The sequence below is a fragment of the Ptychodera flava genome, chromosome 12 (assembly GCF_041260155.1).
Source record: "Ptychodera flava strain L36383 chromosome 12, AS_Pfla_20210202, whole genome shotgun sequence".
Lineage (NCBI taxonomy): Eukaryota > Metazoa > Hemichordata > Enteropneusta > Ptychoderidae > Ptychodera > Ptychodera flava.
The window spans coordinates 20,854,474-20,880,740 of NC_091939.1; the positions used below are offsets into that span (position 1 = coordinate 20,854,474).

At 37.0% G+C, this 26,267-nt stretch overlaps 1 protein-coding gene across 8 annotated transcripts in view; it reads left to right on the top strand.

Moving 5' to 3' along the window:
* The window catches only part of LOC139145376 (calcium/calmodulin-dependent protein kinase kinase 2-like), a 118,194-nt gene that overhangs the window by 53,690 nt on the left and 38,237 nt on the right, over positions 1 to 26,267 (top strand). For all 8 annotated transcript variants that reach the window (XM_070716500.1, XM_070716497.1, XM_070716502.1 and 5 more), the window contains one exon: positions 9,839 to 10,767. In XM_070716500.1, coding sequence (XP_070572601.1) covers positions 9,839 to 10,767 — 929 coding nt within the window. The remainder of the gene's footprint in view (positions 1 to 9,838; positions 10,768 to 26,267) is intronic.

Sequence of the window (26,267 nt, forward strand, 5' to 3'; positions counted from 1 at the left end):
ATCTGATCTGAAATCGGATAAAACCACTTCCTCCATTGATCTAGAAGGCATATAGTAGTAGTAACACTGACCTAGTCTGCCGATTCTGCGAGAGCTTGCACGTAAACTCTACTGCATCCCATCCAAATCTCACAAGATTATTCCTGCTAGGCCACTTAAAGAAAATTCTTTGTTTGCCGTCCTTGGATTTTTGAAAAACCTACCAGTCAGCTGGGGAAAAAACAAACACAGAATAAAAAATGCAAGTATGTTAACATAAGCTCAATTTTAATTTGGCTTCTTTTAGAAAAATAATATTTTTATTAGTAAGAGTGTTAACATTGTGTTTGCTTTCTTAATTTTCTCTGAAAACCTATTAGCACACAGATGGCAAACAAAGAATTTTATTTAAAGTGCCTTATTGAGAAAAATGGACAAAGATCCAACCATGATTTGGATTGCCAAATAGGCCTGCAGTAGCTGAACCTGATTGCCGTGTTGCCAAAACCACTCATCAATCTTTACAAGGAAAGGTGCATTCCTGTAATTTGATAGTTTACATAATGAATATCATTAAAATTATTAACCGAGTGGTAATGTGGTCTCATGAATGGGAGATGTGGGGTTCTTTGTGGTATGTTAGCGCATGAACTACATCCAATGGGAGTGACTGACATAGGAAAATAATGTCTGGCAGATGCATCCACAGTTTTGTTCAAATCCATTTTATCTGATTAAGAGAGATTTCAAGCGGCAAATTTCAGATAGGACATACTTTGCAGTTTTATAAAAATTGAGCTTTCTCTCTAATTGAAATATTTATTACAACATTCCATTATCTTGTCAAATATTTTGATAGCTTAATTGGATTTTAGTACAAACATTTTAATGGTATATTTTACTGCTTTTCTGTGAAATATAATTTTGTTTCAGATTTGTGCATTGCACAAATAGATTCATAGTACCCGTATACCTTGCACTTTTGGTTGCTATTTCTGAGTATTTATATTTGTGTGGTGATAATTATCTTTATATGTAATATACATCCATAATTTGCAGTTTCTTAACTGTGAAAATCATGACCTGGTTTTCCCAGTTACTGCAAGAGATAATTCGAGACTTCGCCGTGAGCGTTGTAAATTTAAACTGCAAATTATGTAATGTGCAACCTTTGAGCATCGTGAGAAAAGAGACTTCTGCATTGAAAATACATAATCACTACTTCAAGATGTCAGATAAATTTTGTCATTTACTCTTCTTTATTTATAGCATTCATCGTCACCCCTCTGTCAAATGATAGTTTTCCCATTTTTTCAAACATTTTGGTTAAAAGCTACATTACGTAATAGTGACTAGAAGATGTGGAAGCTCACAGAATAACATGCTTTTGATGCTTCTGATAACACAGTTTATTGTTGTCACTATTTTGTCCCCAATTGTATGGAATAAGAGATGCCATCTGCCAACGAGAACACACGATGATACCGAGTGGTCTCAACAAAATGTCATCGATGCAGTCTGATACGACAGGTTGAATTGCCATTGTGTCAATTTTTAGGAAGCTTGAGATCAGGTATCAATTGCTTTCAGGGCTATGGAGTTCTCTTCCCAGCATCTCCCTTGATATAAATGATGCAAAAAGGGTCCATTTGAAGCTCAAATACCCGTAATTTTAGATGTCAGTAATTTTAGATGTATTTTCCAGAATTTTTTTTTTCTGTTTGTGAAATATAAACTTCTTGTTCCACCACACAAATAATGCAGAAATGCCCACTGTTCAAGTTGTCAATACAGCCTCTGTGTGTGTCTGTGTATCTGTGTGTCTGTGTTAAGTGTCTAATGTTGTTGTTGAAAAGTGAATTTTAGTCTTAACTGGTATTTATTTATCAACAATAATTAATTTGCATATTGTATACTTTGTGGTATCTTTTGAGGGCCACTTCTTTGCATTTCAATATTTTTCAGGACAAGAAGGGGAATGGATGATACTTGCTTTCTAACACAATAATAAAAAATTTCAGAAGTTCACTTTGTTTCCCTTTTCTGTGTACTCTGGGATTATATCTGGTTAGTGTTCAGAAAGTCTGGAACTACCGACACAAACCCTCACTAAGCAATCATATATTGCTCAATGTACCTTTAGATAAAAACTGTCTTTGTTCCAAAGATCACTTACCTTTTCAAAATTAAGGTAGCTTGCACCTTGAAAGTGAAAGACTTAAACTTTTCCTCAGACTTTCCTCAATGAAAATTTAAACCATACTCTTAGCAAATCAAGAGTGAAAATCAGGGGGTCACTATGCAAGTTTGGTACTAGAGAAACAGATTACCTGATGTTTACTGGTATTTGGAATTTAAAATGGCTGCCATCCCTGTGTTAAGTCTATGGGGGAAAAAAAAAATTTTCAATTTTTTTCTAAATCCAAGAGCTTTAAAATGAGCACCCACAAGCAGTAGACCCGAAAGAATTGTAAAACTGTGAGAGTCCGAATATCTATCCCCAAAACATATTCTACCTTAAAGATTATTAAAAGGTCACTTACCTATTCCAAAGTAATTAAAAAATGTTGTTCAGCTTTTCCCCACTTGAAAACAAAGGGTAATTTGTCAGGAGTAATTGCAATAAAGTAGCCTGTTTTCATCCTGTGTCCTTCATTTGCATAAATGTAATTTAAGCCGTTTTATTAAGAAAGTAACGTATCTTTACTAAGGAACCCTCATTTCCTTCTGATCTTTACGGACGCATAATTAATTGTCAGATGATCGTGGTGGCATTAATGTCGTGAGTAGTTGCTGCATTAAATTGGTATGCACTTTGCAAATATTGCTGTCCAGGCCTGACCTTTTTATTCTGAAATCTCGTATAAAATTGTTCTTCCAGTAAAAGCTCTATAAATGAGATTTGCTTTTCCAAAATGATTTCTTATCATTCAGTTTTTTGAAAGGATTTGTATACATATAGCAGTACATATACTCATATCACGGTGTACAACTACTTTATTAGTGATGTTCTGTCTTTGCAAAAAAGCCCCAGTTCATCCTGTGTATTTCCATGGCAATATGACTATTCTTTCAGCGGTATGTTAATTGGCTGTTTTGTGTGCCAATAGAGCCTTAAAGAAAAGTCAAGTGCAGCATGTAGCTTGTATCACACAACTTTGAATAATAACTTCCACTTATACTGTCTTGGACAAAGACAATCTATCCATTTCCAAGGTTATGTGATTTTGCTTAAAGTACTATGTGAAAGGGAGGGGGTGGAGTGGCGGGTAGTCGTCGGAACTGTTTCTGTGTAATTCTTGTTTTATACAACAATATATTTCATGCACAATATCTAAATGCATCACATTAACATACGGTAGCTGCAATGTTTAAATTTTACATAACAGTTCAACATTAATATGACAAACATATGTAACTTTCATTAGTTGCCAATGTACCTTTGATACGGTATTTACATTGGCTGTATGGGTCCCATACGACTGTTCAGTGCAGATTCTGACAACACCCCGCTCTTTGATTGACTGATTTAACATGACCAACAGACCAACAAAGACAGGACAAGTTCAACAATAGTTGGTTTGTTTTACACAACTTTGAACACTGGCTTTCACCTTGTTCTGTACCCATAATTTTCATATGATAACTTTTACAATGAAAGAATGAAAATATTATTTTTCAGCTGCAGTAATTGATGCATGGTTTGGCATATTTGTTCATGACAAGGGTATTTCCTTTGGACAGGCACAGCTAGGTGTTGAGAAAAGTCAGTGTTTCAGATTTGACAGTGATATAAACCCATAATTTCTTTCAATTCAGTCTGACAGTCATATTTAATCTACTTGCGTGCTTGTTCAGGTACAAGTCTGATTTAGATTTCTGGCGTAGAGAGGAAAATTTTTGTTTTACATGGTTCATGCAATAACAAGTGTAAATCTCTGCAAAAATCCCTATTTACTGGTGACATTTTGGGTTATGGCAAACGAAGCCAGATATATCAGTGTTTCACTGATCGATTTTATGCGACAATTGCAACTTGTGATTTAATTCCACCATTATATTTGATGTGCACATCCTCTTTGTTCAGTATGGCATTTCAATTTTGAGCTGACTTCTAAATTTTGTCAGCAAGTATTCATTGCTGTCACTTGTGACATATACACCACGTAACTGTCTTTCCAGTGTCGCCAGAGATGCACATATTTTGACAAGTCGTACATGATTTCACCTAAAGGATCATGATTGCAGAATTTCTATTCTCCCGTGAAATTTGATATTGCTACAATTCAGATCACTGTATTCTGTTTACCATTTAAGTCGGTGATGTTAGTGTTGGTGAATTGAAAGCCAATATGAATGCCATTTCAACGTGCCACACACAAAACCCTGTTCTACTCAGAAAATCAAATTTCAGGTAAGTAGCTGTATGTGAAAATGACAGATGAGGATTACTACTGTGTCCTCAAATTGTATTTTCTTCTTTAGAGAGAAATCTTTTGACGGTAGTGACAGTTAGATGTCTGACAGCTGTTGTATGCTGGTTGTTTGCATTCAGCTGGTGCCGTCTGATCAGAGTGTAATCGGCAGGGATACTGTCATTGACAGTGATTTTCCAGATAATTTGCCAGCTGGGTAAAAGTATGGGGTCAAAGGTTAACTCTTCTGGCAACTATGTCTCATCATCATCGTTACCATGGAAATACCAAATTTGAAATATCAGTCCTGTCAAAACTGTGATGTTTTTCTCTGTTGGTGGGATCGTGTGGATTAATTGAATCACATGTGTTCAAATGGTTGAAAACCCATCAATCTGTTTGGTCCCATGACTTCTCATTGACTCAAAATTGAAGAAAATTGCAAAATGGGAAAAAACTTGCACAGGAAAGTCATGTCATCTATCCCAATTGGGCTTTTGCCGTATCTCATACATGTATATGTCTGATAAAACTCCCTAACTTGTCGGAACTGATTCCTACAGGACTCCCGAGCTGCTGAATATGACTGGTAGCAGTACAACGGTTGGACTCCTTAGCTCTTCCAAAAGTAATCTGTTGGACTCTTTATCAGATAATTCTGAGATTCTTATTAGAATTCAAATAGTCTCTGTTGTTTTTTTGATAAGGTTTCTAATTTTTCCCCAACTTCCATGTCAAAATTTCTGCCGTCCTCGGTAACTTGCTTGTCAGACCCTTATCAGTTTGCACTGAAGAGAGGCTTCCCTAAGCCATCATTTAGTAGTACACTCAAATACTGTTATGTTGTGGGTATTACAGTCGTGTAATCAAGTTGTCTAATAGCAATCCCACGGGAACACAATGGAGCGCTTACTTGTGAAAACTCTGTTACAGAGTTCATTAGTCCGTTAGGAGTTAATTTAATGCAATTCAGTGCTGGTGCCTAGTGCCTATCATCTCAACTCTCCCTGTCTAACCAATGGAAAATTTACTTCGCCGACTATTCACTGATTACTTCAACACTAAAGGTGAAATTCTTGTATGTTTCTGTGACTCATTTGTTCTTTTATCATATAGTAAATCATGGCCTTGGGGAAAGAAAATAAAAAAATCGAGCAATTTGTGTTTTTCCTTCCCGTTTGCAAATTGTGTGACATGTCTTTGTTTATGTTGCATAACTTTTTAAAGACGGGATGTAAACGTACAACAATTGTCAGCAGTTTATGACTGTGACGATAAAACACACTGTCAGTTAGTTTCCTATTTTAAATGAAGTAGTATTACTATTTATCAGTTTCATGAAGAATTTGGTTCACCGTCTTCTGTTTGTAGTGCAGCTGGAAAGTTGTCCCACCTGACATCGTCTATTGGAGAGAGGACGTTGCTTGATTCAGAAAACAGCAAGGCAGAACTGCATGGCTCATTGTTTCCTCATTTCGGAAAATAGCTGAGCATGCAAGTAATCGGGTAATACAGTGTTTTTATTGGCTAGCAGCAGGCTTTTACTGTTGCACCGTACTACATCAGATGGATACATCACATGCAACATCCAGGGGTGGACTTTGTGGTCAACTGTGAAAATTTCATTGAATCTGGAGGTGTGGCTTTCACATGATAAGTAGCCCTGTATCATGTCAATTCCACCGATGCCTGACAACATCCTCACTTTTTTCTTTATGGATATGTCATATCAAGCCAGTTTTCTCTCTGAGGAAGACTTAATTGATTTCCTGTGAAGTTCCAGCCCTTTTGATTGAATCGGTAATTTACTTTGCCAATGAATCCACATTGCTCATAAAACACTGCAACATAGTCACTGCCCACGCTAGCTACTGGGACTGTACCTGGTTTTTAATATTGATATGAAAGAAAACAAGACAATCATTCATTCTCTTCTGGGTTGTCATCAGCTTTTAATGATTAAATAGCACTGTTCTAGGCTACTCAGAGCGTACTGACCTGGTGCTCATGGTAGGGAGCAGGTAAGATTTCAGGTCTATGCATGTTGTCAGAAAAAAAATTCACTTGGGAACTTGTGACGGACTGGACTGCTGAGTGTCATTTTTTGGCAAGAAATGAACACTGAGACGTTTCTTCCATACAAACAGTGAGTGTGAGATGTTTCTTCCCATCTTTTAACCTGTTCACCACCAATTCCCTGTAAATAGGTCCACTACCACCATTGATAACGATGGGATCGGGCCAAACCACGGTGGTGAAAGGGTAAAAAAATGCTGTTCTCACTGGTATTGTGTATAAGTAATATTGTTACAAAATGTCGGCTTTTGTGCTTTTGCTCAGTGACGACTGATGACTCAAATACGAGACCCAAATATAGGAGAAGTGTCAGAGTTTTTGTACATTTTTGTCCATATTGCATTCTGAAGTATCTCTCTTCTTTCACTTTTCATTTCATTTTGTTTTTGTGTTCTTTATTTCTACTGCAATGACTGGAACTTTTATTATACAGGTACAAAACCTGGTAGGTCAGTCTTAATCCGTTTACCACCATGGTCTGGTCTAAACTCATTGTCATTGATGGGGATCGTAGAGCTGTTTGTAGGGAATGGGGGGAACTGGTGAAGGAATACATTGAAAATTGCACTCCAGGAACAACATCCTTCACTTGATGATGAAGTGTTGGGGTTGATGAAGGGAAAACAGCTAAAAGCCAAACACCAACCGCGGAGCAATATATATTTTCATGATATACAGTGCTTTGGAAAGAAATATAATACACACTGGGTAATCTCTTACATCAAGGTGATGTACTACGTGTATAGGGTCAAACTTTAAGACTGTATACAGTGCAAAGGGCCTGTGATTAATGAAGAACTCTGTTTATGTCTAGCCATTTGCAGGTGAAATATTATATTTAAGGCAGGCATCATGTAAATAAACTGTGTTAGATCTGCTCTGTTGGAGAATTCTCAACACAAAGTAAAAGTTACATTTTACAAGTGCTCAGTTGGTTGCAAGAATACATTTCTTAGCAGGATCTGGTACAGCAAGGGAAAGTTTTGCTGTGACTTGTCCATTGATTTGTCAGGTTTTGTGTTTCCGGATTCTACGAACAGTTGTCAGTTCCTACCATCTCATGAACCCTGGGACCCGGATTCTCCACCATTATACCACACATTCTACTATGAATATTTTTACCCTGTAGATACAGCTGTAGGTTGACTGCCTTATTACTGTGTGGTCCATATATCACTATGTAGATATACCGGTACAGTAGTATAGTTCCACAGTCATATAGGTGTGTTGGAACAGGGACTTGCATGTTCACTCATGTTCTTTCAATCATGCCAATTTTATGTGAGTTTAAATATATGACAAAACAGCAAATTACCCATGAACATTGCCAAGGTTGTGGACTATTGCAGTTTCAAATTTGGAGAAAGTCAGTGGGCTATTGTTGAAATATAGTCAAGATAAAAAAAGCCAGACTTTGAAAATTGTCATCTTTATTTGGTGATATACCTCAAATCCAAGATCTATGGAATGTATGCAATACTAAATCTAGCCGTTTATGCTTTTTCTGTTTTAAATACCTGTCAAGTACGGGAATTTAAAGCTGGGGGTATTGAACATTTCCGAAAAGTCCTGGAAAATTAGGCAGTGCCTGAAAGTTGGAAACTGGGAAATTGATTAGATGCCTGCAATTTGTGAAAATGACTTATGCTTTCTCGAAATGTCAAGTGTCATGAAAACAGTTTTGCTACGCTGGTTAGCCCTCCAGGACTTGTTGGCTGTGCAGTCACTCTGCAAAAAAAAGCCAGTACACCAGGACATAACCGCTCCTGGTGAATCGCGGACGAAATTCTGGAAGGTCAGTGCATTGAACTTTGAATGGTTTTTGGTTTACAAACCTGGTGCACCGAGCAGAAAGATTAAACAATATGCTAGTGAGTACATCTATCAGCAAATATCTCATCAGTCACACGCTTCAAATGCATGTGTTGGTCTGTCACAGTAACAGCAGCAGGCCAGTCTAGGTACCATACTTCTCTGTCATGAGAAAACGTATCTGCACATCACCAAGGAACTTTTCTTTGTCATGACAAAATCCACAGAGCACTCTTCCATGCCTATTAAAGCCCAATCATGTCACCAGGGAATCTATCATATTGTCAAATGAAGACCATTATACACAGCCCAGAGCAAGTTGAGAATGTACCGTATAGTATGTATGTTCAGTCTGCAATTATACAGTGTACATATGCAGTGTGGAATCTGTTGCCAATGTGACTGTGTAGTCATATGTTAACTACTCATTGATAATAGTGAGTTATGTTTTTTTTGCTAGATAGCAACCAATTTGTGACGTCCTTCCATATGTAGTATGGTAGTCCATAAGTTCAAATGGCAACCTTCTGTTCTGGTACATTTTGTAGTGTTTCATATGTGGTATAGCAAGCTGTTGTAACAGTAATGTACTTGGTTTCATGTGAAACCGGGCATCACAGAATTTAAAAGTTCCTCTTCAGGTCTCTGTGTGTTTGTTGCAGTAAAAGTGGCAACTTGAAACATAAGCTACTTGCACAAAGTGATTCGATGGTTTGATTTCCTTTCTGGTATAAATTTTTTGTTGAAGTTTGGTGATTAGGCTATGGTTGTGTTCCTGTTATTTCCCCATGAATGCCAGAGATTAGTACATAACAATATATGAATCCATAATCTGAAGTTTGCAAACATACTGTGTATTTGATTTGGCCACCATTGAGGTGTGATTCTCCGTTATCGTTTCTTCCTGGGTTAAATTTCCCTGCTTTTCCCTGCAACTTTACTTTTTTATTTTCTACTCAGTGTTTTTACATTTAGCTTTTGGTTCATATGCAAATGGCTGGGGAACCCCTGTTCAATAGGATTGTATTGGTACCAGTGTACCAAGGGGAACCCCAGAAACATGACGGGTGAACTCCAGTAAAATTAACCACACACAAACAAGCTGCTATTTTCTATTACTTTATTGACCTTTTTGCATCACTCTCTTGCCAGCAGATAAAGTAAATAAATTTATGAATCATTGACATACATTGTTGATGTATTTTCATATACACATAGAACTGAGTTCTCAGTGGTCACTTTTACATTTATTCAATACAGTAGGGTGGATCTGTATACTACGGCATAACGTAAATGTGGGTTTACAAGAACCTTTGTTAACATCAGAAAAGAATGTGCTGAAATTTTAAATTTTACAACAGATGAGGCATAAAAATCAAATCGCTTTCTCCTTTAATGTTTTCACAGGTATTTTATCAGGAAAGTCCCTGAGCTTGTTGATTTACATTTGTTTGTTTTCCAGTTGTATTTGTTTACCATTTGTTTTTATTTACCATCTAAGTTTGTTTATTGTTTATTCTTGTTATTTACTATTTTTGTTTGTTTACCACTTGCAGGTAGAAGTGCCTTCTGTCGAAAGTCTCACGGGACAGTTGACATCTCAGCTCAGCCCATCCCACGAACCAGACCTCCTAAAATCGGGGATCTTCCCAGGCATGGAAAGGTAGACCACGACACAGTGGACGAGGATGGAACAGAGCACAGGAGTCAGGCCTCGTTGTTAACAGAAAAGACTGCGGTCACAGGTGTTAACTTGTCCCGGGGATCGTCGCCCAGATTTCAGAACAGTCCCATTGCATGGGAGGACAACAGAAAATCATCTAGTGTGACGTGTGACTCAGGGAAAGGATCCACAATCGGAGACACCAGTCCCACCAGAGACTGGCATGTTTCAGTGGTGAACGAAAAAAATAGCCAGAACTCTGTGAAAAATAGGACGAGTTCGGGCGACAATGCCGATGAGCGGCGCCAACATATCAGGGGGTCGGATATTGTAACAGTTTCGTCGGGTGTCAGTGCGTATGAACTAGATTCGTTGCCGCCAGTGGAAGACACAATGGCGGACAGAAAAATCACAACTCCAACAAATGCCAAGCAGATCAATGGTAAGACATTATCGGATAGAACCGATTCGCCCAGGACAAACAACACCTTGAGCATAACACCTCCTTCGCCGGACTTACCGCACAGATTGTCACCCATGGTGAAGAGCATCAGTACTGATAACTGCACCTCTCAGACTGCGTCGTTGAGAAACACGCCCAGCCTCAGCGTCAATGATTCCAGTGTGCTGCAAGAAGACAACACGTTAGGTGTGTCAGAAAGACAAATCAACAAGGCAATGTCGCAGAGACCAATTTTCCCATCATTACCGTATTCACCATACACTTCGCCTTCAATATCTCCGTCAACGTCACCTATGGCAAGTCGGTTACGAAGGCAACCTACAAAAGAATCGAAAAGTGTTTCCATATTGGACAGGGAGGTGAGTACATTTTAAGTAACCGGAGACTTCTTTTTCATTCTAATGTCTTTTTCTGTGACTTCAGTAATTACAAGATTCTGATGCTGAAGAATAATGGGGTCATTTTGCAGCAGCTTATGAGGTTGTAGCTGATTGGTAGATTGTAATTATTCACAACAACTTAAGGAGCCTGAAATGAAGGCAACTGTACGGTATATATGACTGGCAGGTTTGAATGATGTCAATGATGTTGAGCCAATCAAAAAGTCGCAAGCATCCATGATGCTGCAAATGGGTCTACCAAAAGCCATATTGTAATTCAAGATTATTTTGGGGGATATGTTGTTATTTATTGATTATGAAAGCCATCCCAAGACAATCGGAATCCTACTGGAAGAAAGTCCAGAACCAGTATTTGGCACCATTTTAGAAGTAGTATAGCCACAAACTGATGATGTCAAATCGCCGCTCACAATACACAGTGCCATAATGATAAGGCTTCTGTATTTTGTGTGTGGCAATTTGATGTCATCAGTTTGTAGTGGTAGCTATACCACTTGTAAAATGATGCCCAGTATTCTTCTAGTGTGCAATTTGATTAGGTTTTCTAGTCAATGTAAGCATGTTAACAGAGCTACATTCAGGCAGCCCTAGGCAACTGAAATTTGTTTGGCAACCCTAGATTACAGAATTTTATCAGCTATTTGGGACAATCTGGTGACATTTCTCAAAATTCTGTGCACTGACATCATAACCTCGCAAACAGCTTCGTACATTTACACGTTACAGTTGCTCGTATGATCAATTTTCATCAGTTAGATATTTCAAGAATAGTATGTGAAAGGAACCAATTCATGATATTCGAATATAAAACAAATCGGTTACTTTCTTACACTATTACCACAACGTATTTTCAGCGTCTTCATGGTGAAACCAGGCTTTTCTGTTATTTAAAGTAATATGCAGTGAGATATTAAAGGATAATATTCCAGATAAGAAATAATGATAATGGTTATGATTATGAATACTTTAAAACTGGAGATATCCCGCAGAAGGAGGTCATACTGACGTCATATCAGAAACTTAACTCTTGCTCCCACTCACTTAATCTTAGTAAGTCAGTAAATCTCATATAATCTCAGATGATCTCAGCTAATCTCAATGTGCAGGGGAAGTTTGATTTAAAAGTGAAAAAAAAACAATTTGTCAAATATTTATTATTTGGTGTAATGCCTGATACTACCAGTGTTGATTTTGTGAGAATGATATAAGTGAAAATTTCATGTCGTTTTGCAAATCAATGTTTTGGGTGAACTTAATCTCTTCAATCAGGATTAGGTAGAGTGAGAAAGCATTGAACGAGTAGCTCTTATTTGTGTTGGGAAGTGACTCAGGTGTGAAAGCAACGGTGGTTGGGAAAGTGTTGATTGTTGACGTGACCGGGGCACTTTTACGTTTCCTGTTTCATTGACTGGTAATGGGACGAGGAAGTAAGCTGTACAAATCAGCAAAGACTACAGAGTCAAAAAATAGGGTTCTGATTGATGACTGCCGGAGTCAGTCACTGAGGTGCTGAATTAGCCTTCGTCAAAAAGCCGTCAGTGTTTTTTGAAGGCCTGCATTTGACTACATGGAAAAAAGAGGGTAAACCGTACCGGTCCGTGTCAGAAGGAGGGATTAGCTTGTAATTTACTGGCAGAATGGAAAGACGTAACCAAGGGAAAGTGATTGCACAAAATTGAACTCATTTACAGAGTCGGCTCAAGTAACCATGATGGCCGATGAAAACGAACCTTATTCACAATTTGGCGGTGAGGTTTGCCGATTTTGAGAGTAATTGGGTGTGATGTAGGAGCCCATTAAATATGGATAAGACAGGTCAGCCTGTAATGTGACGGGGGAATTGATAAAATAGACAGGCTTGAATTGATTACCCACAGTGTTCTGGACATAGAATATACAAAGCACAGAAAACACCTGGTTTCCTCAGTCGTGGTGTCAACACCTTGAGAGAAAACGAGAAAGAAATCAGTGAATGAAAAGGTTCACGGGGATTGACTTGACGGAGGATACAATGTCATTTTAAACTGAAATAAGAAGGCATGAAGTCGGTCACAAGCTTGATGGTTGTGATGATAAGCAAACGTTCTGTAGTTTTATTATTTGCATTTGAACATAATGACATCAAATTTCTTCATCTGATATTTGCTTTATTCAATAGAAAATATTAATTATACTGTAAATGTGAATTGTCCTCGAGTCAGACTGTTCAAAAACAGATATGCCAAGGCCACACAGTTCTAATGTTTTTATACCCAGCACATATTTATTCTGAGCATAAATATAGTTCTGTGTTGAAATGTTCAAAATAAGTCACTTATACATGTAGCTGCCAAGTTTCATGACTCATGACATTAAAACTGTTATATTATTATCAGAATGGTTTCCTTCAACATGAGTCAAATGTTTATTAAAGCAACATAAATCCTCTTCCCACCAAATAAATTTTGTTAAATGTCCACTTTATACCTCTCACAGAATTATAAATTCTAATTCAAGACAGCTAATGATATGCACTATTCCAAAATTTTTGAAAACATGCATCTGAATTCAGGCTGTTGATAGGCATTCAGTGTATGACTTGTCAAATTGATTGGAACTTCTTGGAGATACTGGTAGTTTGTCCTGCAAGTTAATAAAAAAGTTGGCATTTTCTAAATTAATGTGAAATGGCAACTGTTAAATTTATCACACACCTTTAGGGGAGTCAGGATGAATGGTTGTTGCTCAGTATACGTAAAAGTGACACCAATAAATCACTTTAAATTTTTTTTCCTTTATTTTTGTTAATTCTTTATAGTGAAGTCAAAGGTACACAAACTGTAGAAATTTTGAATTTCTGTATGAAGAAGAATTTGTACCTGTTCTACTCTATCTTTTACTCAGAAGTGCACGGTTGCAAAATTGTTTGTGGAGTAAAGGGTTATCGTTTTATTACAATACTCAGCAAGTCCCGAAAAGATGCTTTAAAAAAGGTTTTCCTTTGTGATATGGAACCCAAAACAAAAACTAAACCACGCATCAAAAAATCATGTGAAGATTATTTAAGAGTGTGTATCCATTCCAGTCTTTCCATTAAATATTCAGTGTACTTTAAATTTATCCCTTCAGAGAAATGAATAGATATATTTGAATATTGATGTCTGTGGACAGATCTGTATCGTATGAATATTTTGATCGTATTGATATTTAGATGTGTAATCCAACTGGGGAGTAGAATTTCATTCAGATTGCCAAAATAAAGCACTACATTATTATACTACGATTCAGTTTCCAAAATTTATCCTGTGTAATAGGAAGAACAGTGGAGTACATCACATATGTCATCCTCTTTTGAAATCTAAATACTGTGGCGGTTGTAAACTAAAAGGCGCTGTGAATGAAGACGTGTATTCTTAGAAATCTCACTTGTATGGTTTTAATGACAGCTACAGATCTGGGAATCAGTTTACACACATAGCTATCCGCTTACAGTCTGTGCAAAGGTTATACAAAATTGCAGTCACTTCTTGTCAGATTCTTAAGTGGCCACAGACAACAAGGGTTTGCAGAGGAATTGTATGGACACGAGACTTGAAAATGTCTTCTTGATGGACAATGCTCTGTGTATTTTCTGATCAGAGGAAATCAAAATGCATGTGAATATGGCATTTATCAAATTTGCAAGAGAGGTTTGCTATACTAACACAGGGTACTGATGTCAGTGTTGTAAACCAATCAAAATTGTGCTCTGTATTTAAATCTGTGTTCTGAGCCAATCGGATTGCATAATATTACCATCTTTAGTATTCTTACCCAATCAGATCCTGTTCTGTGATTGACATTAATATTCTGTATCACTACATGTAGCTCACAGCATGCCCTGTGATTGACATTGGTATTCCTGATCACCTTAAGATTCCCTTTAGATTTGAATTCTAATCTGCAGCAAATTTGGAGTTCTGTTTCTTTATTGTTAAGGTAGAATGTGCCTCGGTGACAGATATTTTGACTGAAATTTTTACAATTCTTTCCCGATCTGTACTAAAAAAGCTCTTGGAGTAATTAGAAAAATTTTGACTGTCTTAGTTTTTTGAAACCAAAACTTAATTTTTTCCCCATATAGTTGACACAGTGATAGCAGCCGTTTTGATTTGGAAATATCCAATACGGTAAATGTAACGTAATTTGTTTCTCTAGAGTTAAACTTTGCATAGTGAGCCCTATTTTTATTCTTGATTTGCTAAGAGAATGGTTGAAAGTTTCAGTTAGGAAAGTTTCAGCAAAAGTTTAAATCTTTCACTTTCGAGGCACACACTACTTTAACTGCTCTTTCTGCATGTAGAGGAACAAAGCAGTTGAGTGTCATCGACATAAACATCTTGGATATCTGTGATTAAAGAAGCAATGGAGCTTTAGTGTTGCAGAAATATTGTCCCATGTATTCTCTTTATTGACAACAAAAACCTGATCCATGCTACCTCAATTTGCACCGTCTAAGTGTGAAGTGTGTGCAACAGATTTGTGCACTATTCTCAACATACAGTGAAATTCTTGAACAAATAGCAGTTTGGTGTACAGTGCTTTCTATCAGTGTTTTCAAATGTGTAGTAGTGATAATATCACTACCAAAGCCACTGCAACAATTTTAATTTGTTTCTCATAATTTGTGCATGTATCTCAGACATTGAAGAATTGATATGGACCTTAACCATTAAGTTAGCAGGTAAAATTAACATACGTTACCGCGCAACAAAAATATTTAGTGACTTGATTTGAATTGAAATTTTACTGTCACATGACATGTTCATATTGTTCCAAAAATTACAAGATATAATGGTGAAAATGGTTTGTATAGCATTTGATGAAAAATAATTGCAATATGCTAAAAAGGTACAGGTCGAGAGGCAGTCCTTGAAAATATCGACTCTGAAGTAAAATTGCCAGTGGTTATGTAGAACACTAGAAAATTATCTCACGATCACAGCCAATCAAACTCCCACCCTGCTCTCAGACATACACAAGGACGGTTTACGTCCTATTAGTGACAAAGTACACAAGATATCAGTCAATAATCTCGGAGAAAAGAGAGATCTGAGTTGTATTTGCAAAGTGACTCTTGACATTCATGACTCCAGCGATCTCAAACATCTGTTTGGTAATTTTGCAGAATGTAATGTGCCGTGTGGGGAGTGGGGAATCAACATTGTCAGGAGTAGTATCCAAAGATGGTGTAATGTTTACCTGGAACATATGCCGACACTTGATGAGAAATTTAACCGATGCAAAAATAAACATGTAATAGCAGTTTTATGAACTCTCAGAGTAGGCATGTAATACTCTATGGAAGGGGTCGTCGTCGAAGTTTCAATGAGTAAATTGCAGTGTGAATTACAACCGCTGTCAGATTTGCTGTGCTACCTGTCTTCTAACAAACCTTAATTCACACTGTATTTCCTGCACAAGGGCTGTAGCTATGGTGAATATAGTGGTGGACGTGTGTGAATATTACGGCTGGTCTGCATGTAGATATATCTTTGACGCTTACATGTATCTCTAACAAAACTGGTGCAGAACAGAGTGATGTTTTCCTGCCTATATTGAATGAATGTATCATTTTCTGCTTTTTGGTCTAACAAGGAAAAGCATGGGTCCAGACCCTCACAAAGATAAGGTAGTTATATAGGATTCCCGTGAACGGCAATATCAGTGTCTATGGAACTCACCAAAAACATGATATCTGTGAAGTGTTATGTCATCCCTTTTGTGTCCTCTCAACTCAAACATGGAGAATTGTATTATGAAATGTCAGATGTGTCTGTTTACATCAAGTTGCCATGGTACCGATCACAGATAACATGTCCTTGATGACCTTTCCATACTCTGACATTCTTATGCAGTTGCCTCTGGTATGTGTAGCTTTTGCTTTAGTCTGTCGGAAAAAAGCATTGAAATAACAACGGTGTGAACTTGCATCCCTGTAATAGGTATCGGTACATGTATGTCACTATAATTAGGCAAGTGCCATATGGAACACACTGTATCTGAATCGAGTGTATACCCACCACCAAAGGGGATGAGAGGGGGTTATTGCTATAATATCATATGTCAACATTTGTGTTTACTGCATTTAAAGCTGTTTCGTCTATAGTTTTAGCACCAAAAATTAAAGTTGAAAGCAGAATCAAATATTGAATGATCATCGCATGGAAATTCAGCTTCCAGGACGGAGCATAGTTGACGGAATGGATATACGGTATTGCACAAGTACTTGGCTTAGGCAATGTAAATGGTGCAGACAACAAAAAGTGAGGCTGCTGGTTTGGCGTAGCTCAAGTCAAATGCTCTAATGAGGCACTTCTTAAAGCAATATTCTAAATGTTCACAAATGGAAATGTTCACCATCAAATTAAAGAATTCGCTATTCCACTGGAAATATGGATGAGAACAATTAATTCCGGGATGTACGTAAATAAAGATAAAGATGCAGATAATGAAAGCTGCAGAGATGGAGATGTTTGTAATAAAGCAGAACTGAATTTTTTTCAGCAGATGTGAGCTTTTAAAGTATGAATAACAAAGAATGATGTGTGCAACCACACAACACTGTTACTTCTGTTTGTTACTCGCCACAAACCTTTGTATGGTATCTACCGGTATACATTTGTGGTTTCTTTTCACAGATCACGTAGATGTATCTTCATTTTAAAAGGACAAGTTTGCCAATCTTTGGCAACATTTGAAGAGTTTTTTGTTCAATATGCAGTGCTGTGCTTATGATCAGTGTTCACATTGCGGCTGCACAATTATGTAGTTTTGCAGTTATACCTGTAACAAGACATGCAGCACTTGCCAAATAGTGAATTGCTCTCAGGGACAACAACCTATGGTGCCTTGTCTCAATTGCAAGGAACTTTTACCTCTGCCCGCCAGTACGGTACATGTATTACGAGCATAGCCAGTGTATAGGGAGTATATTTTTACCCACAATTACCAGTATATCTTTCTACATACATTCTGCTATTTCCTATGCGAGGACATTAAGAGATGTGATCAGCCTATCAAAAACGTACCGTGTTTTATGTCAAGGCTGCTTAAATAGCTTCCATTAGCTGAACAAATTAGGGTAGATGACACCTCGAAAAAGTTACTAAATATTTTCAGTACCACTACGTGAATTCAGTGAAGTCAAATGCCCTACCTTGATAATTTTTGAATCGCCCTTGAAAATGTAGCAAGGGCTCACAATCTCCCCAGCTGTGGCATTCTGGATGTGACGCTGTCTGCTGGCTTTATACTGAAAGCCGTGCTGAAATGCTGATCAAACAAGCAGTTTTACCATCTCTGTATCTTGATAACACAGAACCAAATCTCGAGAACTAATTTGTGTAAATTTCTGTCTGGAATTTATGTCTTCATTCTGCCAACCAACAGGATGGAGTTGAAATGTGCAGGGGCTCAGCCAAGCCCTTTTCACCGTGTGTCATCAAGCAAAACAACATAATACAATTTCTCATATCAAGCAAGTATCATCAAAATGGTGCCAGAATACAGCACGTTTTAACAGTTAAAAAATGAGGCACAGTATCAGGGACCACAAATGGGCCTTCAGGTGTCAGAACGACAAATATGATCGATGACATAGAAGTGGCTTCGAAATTAACGCAAGTTCCACAATATCCAAATGCATCTCTAATTAATTTGGTGCCTCTGTGCTATTTGCAATCCTAGTTAATCAAAAATATATTCCTTTTGGTTAACAAACACAGAAGCAACAGCATAAAAGTAATAAATAAAAACCGTGATAATGAGGGGAATAAATCATAGAGGGGGAAAAATGAAAACATCCCCGAGGGACTTCTGTTTCCCTGTAGTTTCTAGGAAATTGTCCACTATAATGAGAAGATTAGTTGAGTAAACTTAAAAAAAGTTGGTTTTCTGGGTACTAGGCCTCATTTTACGATTGATGGATTTTTTTTATTTTCTGGAAACGTAGTCGGATAATTTTTTCCTGGAATGTATTTGGAGTGTATTGCCAAGTGCAGGTGTTTCTGGTTTTTTAACAGATCAATTATAGCATTAAGTGTTCACGTTGGACTGTAATTGAATGAGGATAGACTTAAGGCAGCTATGCCTTTGTCCAAATACAGCGGTGTTTTGGTACACTGTGTATTAAAATCATTGCATTTCACATGGAGAAATATGACAGGAATATACCATGAGATTTCTGCGCAGATATTAAGTCAGTGACAGGGAACTTGATAAGGAACAAGCTGAAGTGACAGTGTTATTATTTGATGAATAATAAATGTAATATGTACCCTAGATGCAAGGACTAATGATAGTTTACATTGCAGCCGTAATTGATGGTGTCAAACAAATATCACGGAGTAGGTGCTCGGATGACATGATGCATAATGTAATTGGAAATGTTGATTGATGGTAACTGAAATAGGGATTATTCGGTGAATTTTTATTGTCAAAGAATGAGTAGCATTCTAAGATTTTTCATATACCACTGGCAGTTGAGTGACAACACTACCGGTATTAGTCTGGCAGAGACCCTGCGATTTGCGTTCTTCCCTGTTGAACACGCGCGCGCCCTTCAGAGACGCGACGCGAATCCCAGGGTCTGGACGTTCTTGCAAGCGACCGGTCGGATTTCTGCCTGATCCGGGTACTTTATAGAACTCCACACATCCGTTAATCAAAAACAAATGACAAGTACCATAGCCAAATAAAATGTAAAATGAAAAATAAAAACATACCGCGTATATAGGTCTACCAGCTACTAGTATATATTCTCTCCGCCCAGTTAGATAGGTTTTTCTTTAGACGTCACTACCCTTATGAATATTCATATCCTTGCAAGAACCGACAGTCGCTGTGTCTGGCAGCGCGTGCTCACAGCTGCACAGCGTAGCCTTCGAATGCAGGCCCATCGTAGGCGCGCACAAAACAAGGCACAGCGACTGTGGAGAGTCTATACCGGTATATGCAGTGCAAGCAAAAAGGTGTGTGTTTACCAATGGGTGTGTATATATATATATATATATATATATATATATATATATATATATATATATATATATATATATATATATATATATATATATATATATATATATATATATATATATATATATATATATATATATATATATATATATATATATATATATATATATATATATATGACATGCACACACACACACACACATATATGTGCAAATGTGGTGTGTGTGTGTGTGTGTGTGTATTTGACTTTGAAGTTAGCAATTGTATTAATCTAGATTGTAGTTAATGGTTTTACAGTACATGTGGGAAAGTCATTAATAGTTTTATGGTGCATATTAAAGATTAATTCACCTGAGTGTCTGTTTTAATGGTCTCACTACACTGCTAGCTAGCCGTCAACATCACCCAAATCCCTGTGTCGTTAAATATTTCTGTCCAAATGCAAAGTAAACATATAAATGGACAGTCACGACAGGTTTACTTCCTCAACCCCCCGACATTCTGTTTTCACGAGGAAAATTTACTGCTTCTATGATAGGAGATCAGACAATGTAGAGCTTGAGTCAAAGATTGCAATACATCAGTGTCAACTACAGGGCTGAGTAAAGCATTGTTGATATGCTGGGTGTGACACAGGGTAGTCCTCATCACATGAAAATAGTTTTCCACTTCTCGTTGGTCATCTCGTATGAAATTGCAGCAAGTCTACAAAGACTTTCCCACCGTGTTTTGCATTATTATGTGAACACCTTGGCTTTTTTGGCTGTAATTGTTATTCTGCCAGGCCTATCATTTCGCCATTTGTCAAGTCAGTAAAAAACAGTATTTTTCCAAAACCTATACGTACATGTATGTGCACCTACTTTGCACAGTATATTAAAGCTGATGCTTTAAAGTCAGTAAAATCCATGTTTACAGTATGTACGTGTTTAGGGGCCTTTGCATGTTCAAGTCTTTGTGAAAATGCCACACATGGGACATTTTGTGCTTTGCTGGTTTAAAAAAACACAGAGACCTGATGGTGACTTCGCAGAATAAATGTTCATGGCATGTTGGAAAGTTAGCTTTAAATTTCAGCAAAATTGTGAATGGGAAGGATCACACGAGATCTGGAGAGTATCACAATGTGTCCGTGGATCGTGAAGGTGAAGGTTGAAGCCAGTCAAAACCTTAAACATGGCCACACCATGGTTTGTCCCAAATCCATTGTTTTCTATGGTAAAGTTGGACCTGTATACAGGGAACTGGGGGTGAAAACCTTAAACATGGCCACACCTTTATGGCATGTTGTACAATGCTTGTCAGAGCCATCAAATACCCGGTACTGCTGACACCATAGTCCCTGACACCGACATTTGGTGGTTGGAAAGTGAAGATGATAGCCAATGTTATTAGATAAAATGTCCATATGAAGAGACAAATCAAATTTTGTTTTTCATAGACTGAGAGTACCGGTATGTTGGAAAGTGAAGATGAAGGATAGTTCAAAATTCAAGGCTTTCAATTATTTTTTTTTCAGAAAAGTGTTAAGCAAAATGAAGTCAATCAAATGCGGGTAATATGCTTTAGGTACAATTTGGAGCACGAAGTTTGATTGAGTATACATGAAGATGTGATGTTCTAGGTTGGCTTGTGCTAGTCAGAGATGATATGTATGTACAATTATATCATACCAGTGTATTGATAGTGCAAATACAGCGATCTGATTGGTCGAGATGTGAAAAGAACCATGGTACATGTATATTGGCGATATACCATGGCTGGCACAAGCGCGAGCTCTCAGCTTGAGCAAAAATCCATTTTTGACGTTCCACACCAGAATTTCAATATACTGTTATGATATAATAGCAATAAATCATACCCAGAGATGGTATACCTCTCGATTTTGACCAGTTCATATATGCACTCGCTATCGCTCGTGCATATATGTTGTGAACTGGTCAAAATCTTGTGGTATACCGTCGCTGGGTGTGCTTTATTACTTAAGTATAAAGTTAGTCCATAAGTGGTTATACTCATGAAATTTTGCACTTTGAAGTTTAATGTCTGTAAGTGTAAACTGTTGTCCTCGGACTTCTGATGGGTGTGAGATACACCTGGTGAAGATATTAAAAAACTGTGTTCATCAGCATACTGCAAGTCTCTGATTATGAAAGCCTCTGCAGCATCATTCTTAATGTTGTTGATTGTTTGAGAGTGTTGGTGCGTCTGTGGAACTAAGGAAAGAACCATTTGAGGCTAGGGGGTAGAGGATGGGGGTAGGTATTGTTTCAAGAGGTGAAAGAGAAAAAGTAATAATTTTTGTCCTTAAATGACTTGAGAAAAAATCTGTTCCAGCAGATTTGCTTTGCTTCTGCAAATTACTAAAGGAGGGTGCTGTCCCACCCCCGGATATAAAATGGTTCTGCCCAAAACAGTATAGGTGAGTGTAAAGAGGAGCAAGTTAGTCAAGCTTGAACTTATTGTTTTGAAGTCAGCACAGTGGATCCTCAGGCTGTGTCTGATATGTCTGGCCATTTCAGAAAGTATGAATGAATACCGTAATAGGGCTGATTTGTGACAAAAATAAAGATTTGTCATAAAGTTTTGACGGGACTTTAGAAAGTTTATCGTAACAGGCATTGTGAAAACGGTACTTTGATACCAAAAATGTTCAGAGTGAAGAAGAAAACAAAAAATATATGCCAAAGGATACGGCCACAAGCGGCGGTAATAGACAGGTAAACAAAGACAAAATTATGTCAGAATTGCTATCGGCAGCAGAAAATGTCACGCCCACACTGCTGTACTTTGTAACTAACCTATAATCATGATCAGCGCTATTGTAATAGTCGTGACAGTCACTCAACCGTTAATTTTTCTTGACAGTCTGTGTTGAAACTGATACAGTAATACTTTCTAAAAAATGAAAATAAAGGTTGGTGTGTATTTCTAATACTTCTGTCATTCTGAACACATATGTATTTTCTTCATTGAAAAACTATTATCGGTAGTCTTCTTCTTTTCTATAAATTTGATAGCCAGGAAGATTTTTTTACTCCAAGGGAAGTAAAATTTGAATAATAAATTTTTAACCAGGTAGATTAAAAAAACAAATCTCATATTTCTTTGTGTGAATGCAGAAGAACATATGTTGTTTCTGAAGTTTGAAAAATATAGCAGAAAAGATCGGGCCTTCTTAATTAATGTTGAACAAAAAATTTCAGTTGAGCTTGCTCTCGTCTGATCTATAGACATTTGAAACGGAATGGAAAACCATTGTTAGATTGATTGATGCATTTATGGCATCAGCAGATTTCCTATGCGATTATTGCCAGTTTGATAATTGCTCAAATTTAAAGCAAATAGTGTGTGGCTGCCCCTAATGGGTGGAGAGCTCTAATCATGTTAATTTTTGAAATTGCCATTACGAGACCGATCATCAACAAAGGCTGCATTGACGTTTGTAAATTGACAATTTTTTTTGTACATCTGTAAGTGGGTTAAAGTGTGATGAACTTAATGTTCTAGCCGGCTAATATGCAGCCTCCCTAATACATTCAGCACTTTCCATTCAGAACATGCCATTAAGTGAAGCCATTTTTTGAGCAAAAAGTATACCTGCGAATTTGTCTCTCACCAGAAAAAAAAAATCTTCGACATTTAGTTATTGATCACGAGCTTTTAATGGGTGATTTTCAAACCAGACAGAAATTTCAAGATTCAATCGATGGTTTTCAATTGGTTGGGCCATCTTAACCTGATTGAGTGATGAAGACTTTAGTCATACTTGAAAGCAAAATATCATGTCTTTCCGATATTTTAAAGCTTTTTTCCCCCAGTATACTGTGCATTTGAGTTCTGTCGTTCATTGATAGTCAAGATAGGTATCTTCTCGGCTGAACCTTGATCGTTATCTGAAGGGTTTTATTTTTTCCTCGGTTCTAAATATGGAAAGCTGAAAATTACTGGAATGAAATATTGTTTACCTAAAGTGGTCACTTCCTGATCCGCAGAGATAGGAGGATGATGCATCTGGTCGCCATGGCAACATAATGTAGACATATGAAGTGGATGGTGTCGCCATGGTGACACTAATGATTTTCTTTGTACCGGCGTTCTTAATTTTTTTTGTCGGATCCAGCATTATTGAGAACCTGCCGTGGTTCTGTTTGTTGCAGGTTGAAGATGTGAGCGAGAAAATTAGATCTTAGAGCTACATGGATTCAAGAGAGAATTTCTCCCGCCATTGACCTCCTCATCCTTCATTTGCATGGCAAATAGACTATTCCATCATACAAACTGCAAGCTCCCCAAATAATCAAGGAGTGAAAAAAAAACTTATACAGTCTTTTTCATGGTGGCGTCCAGATTCAATGATAGGAATGCGCTATTTCTGTGATGTGAGATTAAATGTGTTGTTGTGTCATTTTGATGAAAAAGGGCTTCTATCAGAATTCACAAATTTGTTGAAAATGGGGAAAAAAATTCTCAGTCCAGGAGTTATTTGCTGTGGCTCGAAGGTATGCCTTCCAACCTGGCCTTCTTTCGAAACGCGACCAATTTTCTTCTGAGAACCATGAACACCGAAACTCCAATTATTGAGGGTGTTGTTATTTTCTCAAAAATGTGTATCATTTTTTGTACATGTAGAATATTCATCTATTTTCAAATATTGCAAGTTCTTCAGACTCCTGTCAAATTTGTCGTTTATATAAACATGAAATTATCAGAAATTTGTCATACCTCCAAGAACACATCTGAAAGCACAAATTAAAAATTAATCATACCTTTTAAAGTTAATCAATTAAAGTCAATTAATTTGATTGATGCTGTCCTGTCCTGTTGTATCTCTGTTTGTTTGATTAATTAATTATTTATTCATTCATTTATTTATTTATTTATTTACCTGTGTTTACCAAAGTATCTCGGTGCTTTTGGTGCTTCAAACAGCAATGTTGTATTTGTCTCTATGGATGACATTCCCACGCTATACTTCCTTTCACAGTATAAACTACTTTGAATCAAAGACCATGGATGTCTTTGTGATGGTAGAATAAACAGCGGAACATTTGTATTCTAGATGGTGTGAATTCTCACACAGACACCCGTAAAAAGATCTGGGATGGTAAATCTTGAGGCAGTTTTGGATCATTGAATTCCGTGGTAATCTGTCCCTCTAGAGTTCGATTTCCATCTCACATTTAAATTAAACTAATTAAATCTTTATGTTCGGACTAACCATTGTAAATTTTAAAAACATTCGAAAATTATTAATCCGTACATTCACTGCCATCACAATTGTTAACAGAAATGTAGAATCTTCGTGTGCACCAAATTTTTCACAGTGTGCAGCTTCATTCAAGAGATATATTTTGATAGTTCAGAACAAGCAGTCAAAAGTATGTGTATATATGCATGAATTATTTTTTTTAAAGACTGACAATTAAAGTTCAAAAAAAGAGAATAAAACAGTAAATTGCAATAAAATCAGAACAAATGGAATACAGTTACCACTGGACTCGTCACATGGGTGGGTATTTATAATGAACACTGCAGTCATAAAAAAACCTTGTAATCTGTACACTGAGGGCTTTTGTTATGTGGGCTATTTGCCATGGCAACCTTCCAGGAAAGCTGTTATAACACAGTGAATATATAAATGATCTGATAGAACTTGAGGGGGCGAGGAATTCCTGAATGTTTTCTAGGTCTCTGAGACCACAGGAAGTGTAAATAGAATGTGTATAGTACAGATAACTGACTTTTCTCTTGATGCTAATTAATAAATACACTTCCTTCTTCTTGTCACAGTATATATTCCCCTCAGGGCACCATACTACACTTTTCTGATAATTTCACATAAAAGTTGTCAAAATCATGTGTCAATCAAGGAAAAAAGTCTTTAAGAGTTTCCCCAAAGAGTTTTATCTTATTGTTGTGGTGATTGCTTCTTCATCATTTGAGAAAGTCCAAACTTTATGTGCAGATGTTAACAAACCATCTTTGAAAGTTTTTGTGATTTTTTTGTGATCTATGTTGAAACGGGAGGAAAAATAACTGATATTCAGCAAGGCAAAAGATTGGAATCTCCAATCATCATGTATCATGATTATTTGTGAGTTCACATTTGAATGGAAAATATTACTTTTCTTCATCAGTAAGAATCAGCATAAACACAGTAATATCCCGGTTCACAGTAACTGTACTTGATAGGATAAAAGAGATGGAAAAATGTACTTTTTGATAGCAGGGAAGAGAATTTACCAAATTTAAAAAGTGGGAATACTTACACATGTGGAAAAAAATCAGCCATAGAAAAGTATTGTGCCTTGAATATTGTGAAAACTCTTGATTGGAAAACACTTCTTCTTCTTCAAATGAAATGAAAAATATCGTCATTTTGTCCAATCTGTCAGTCACGAAATATGAATGCAATACAATCTTTAACGCCAACCTGTCTTGTTGTCAATTGCCTAGACCAT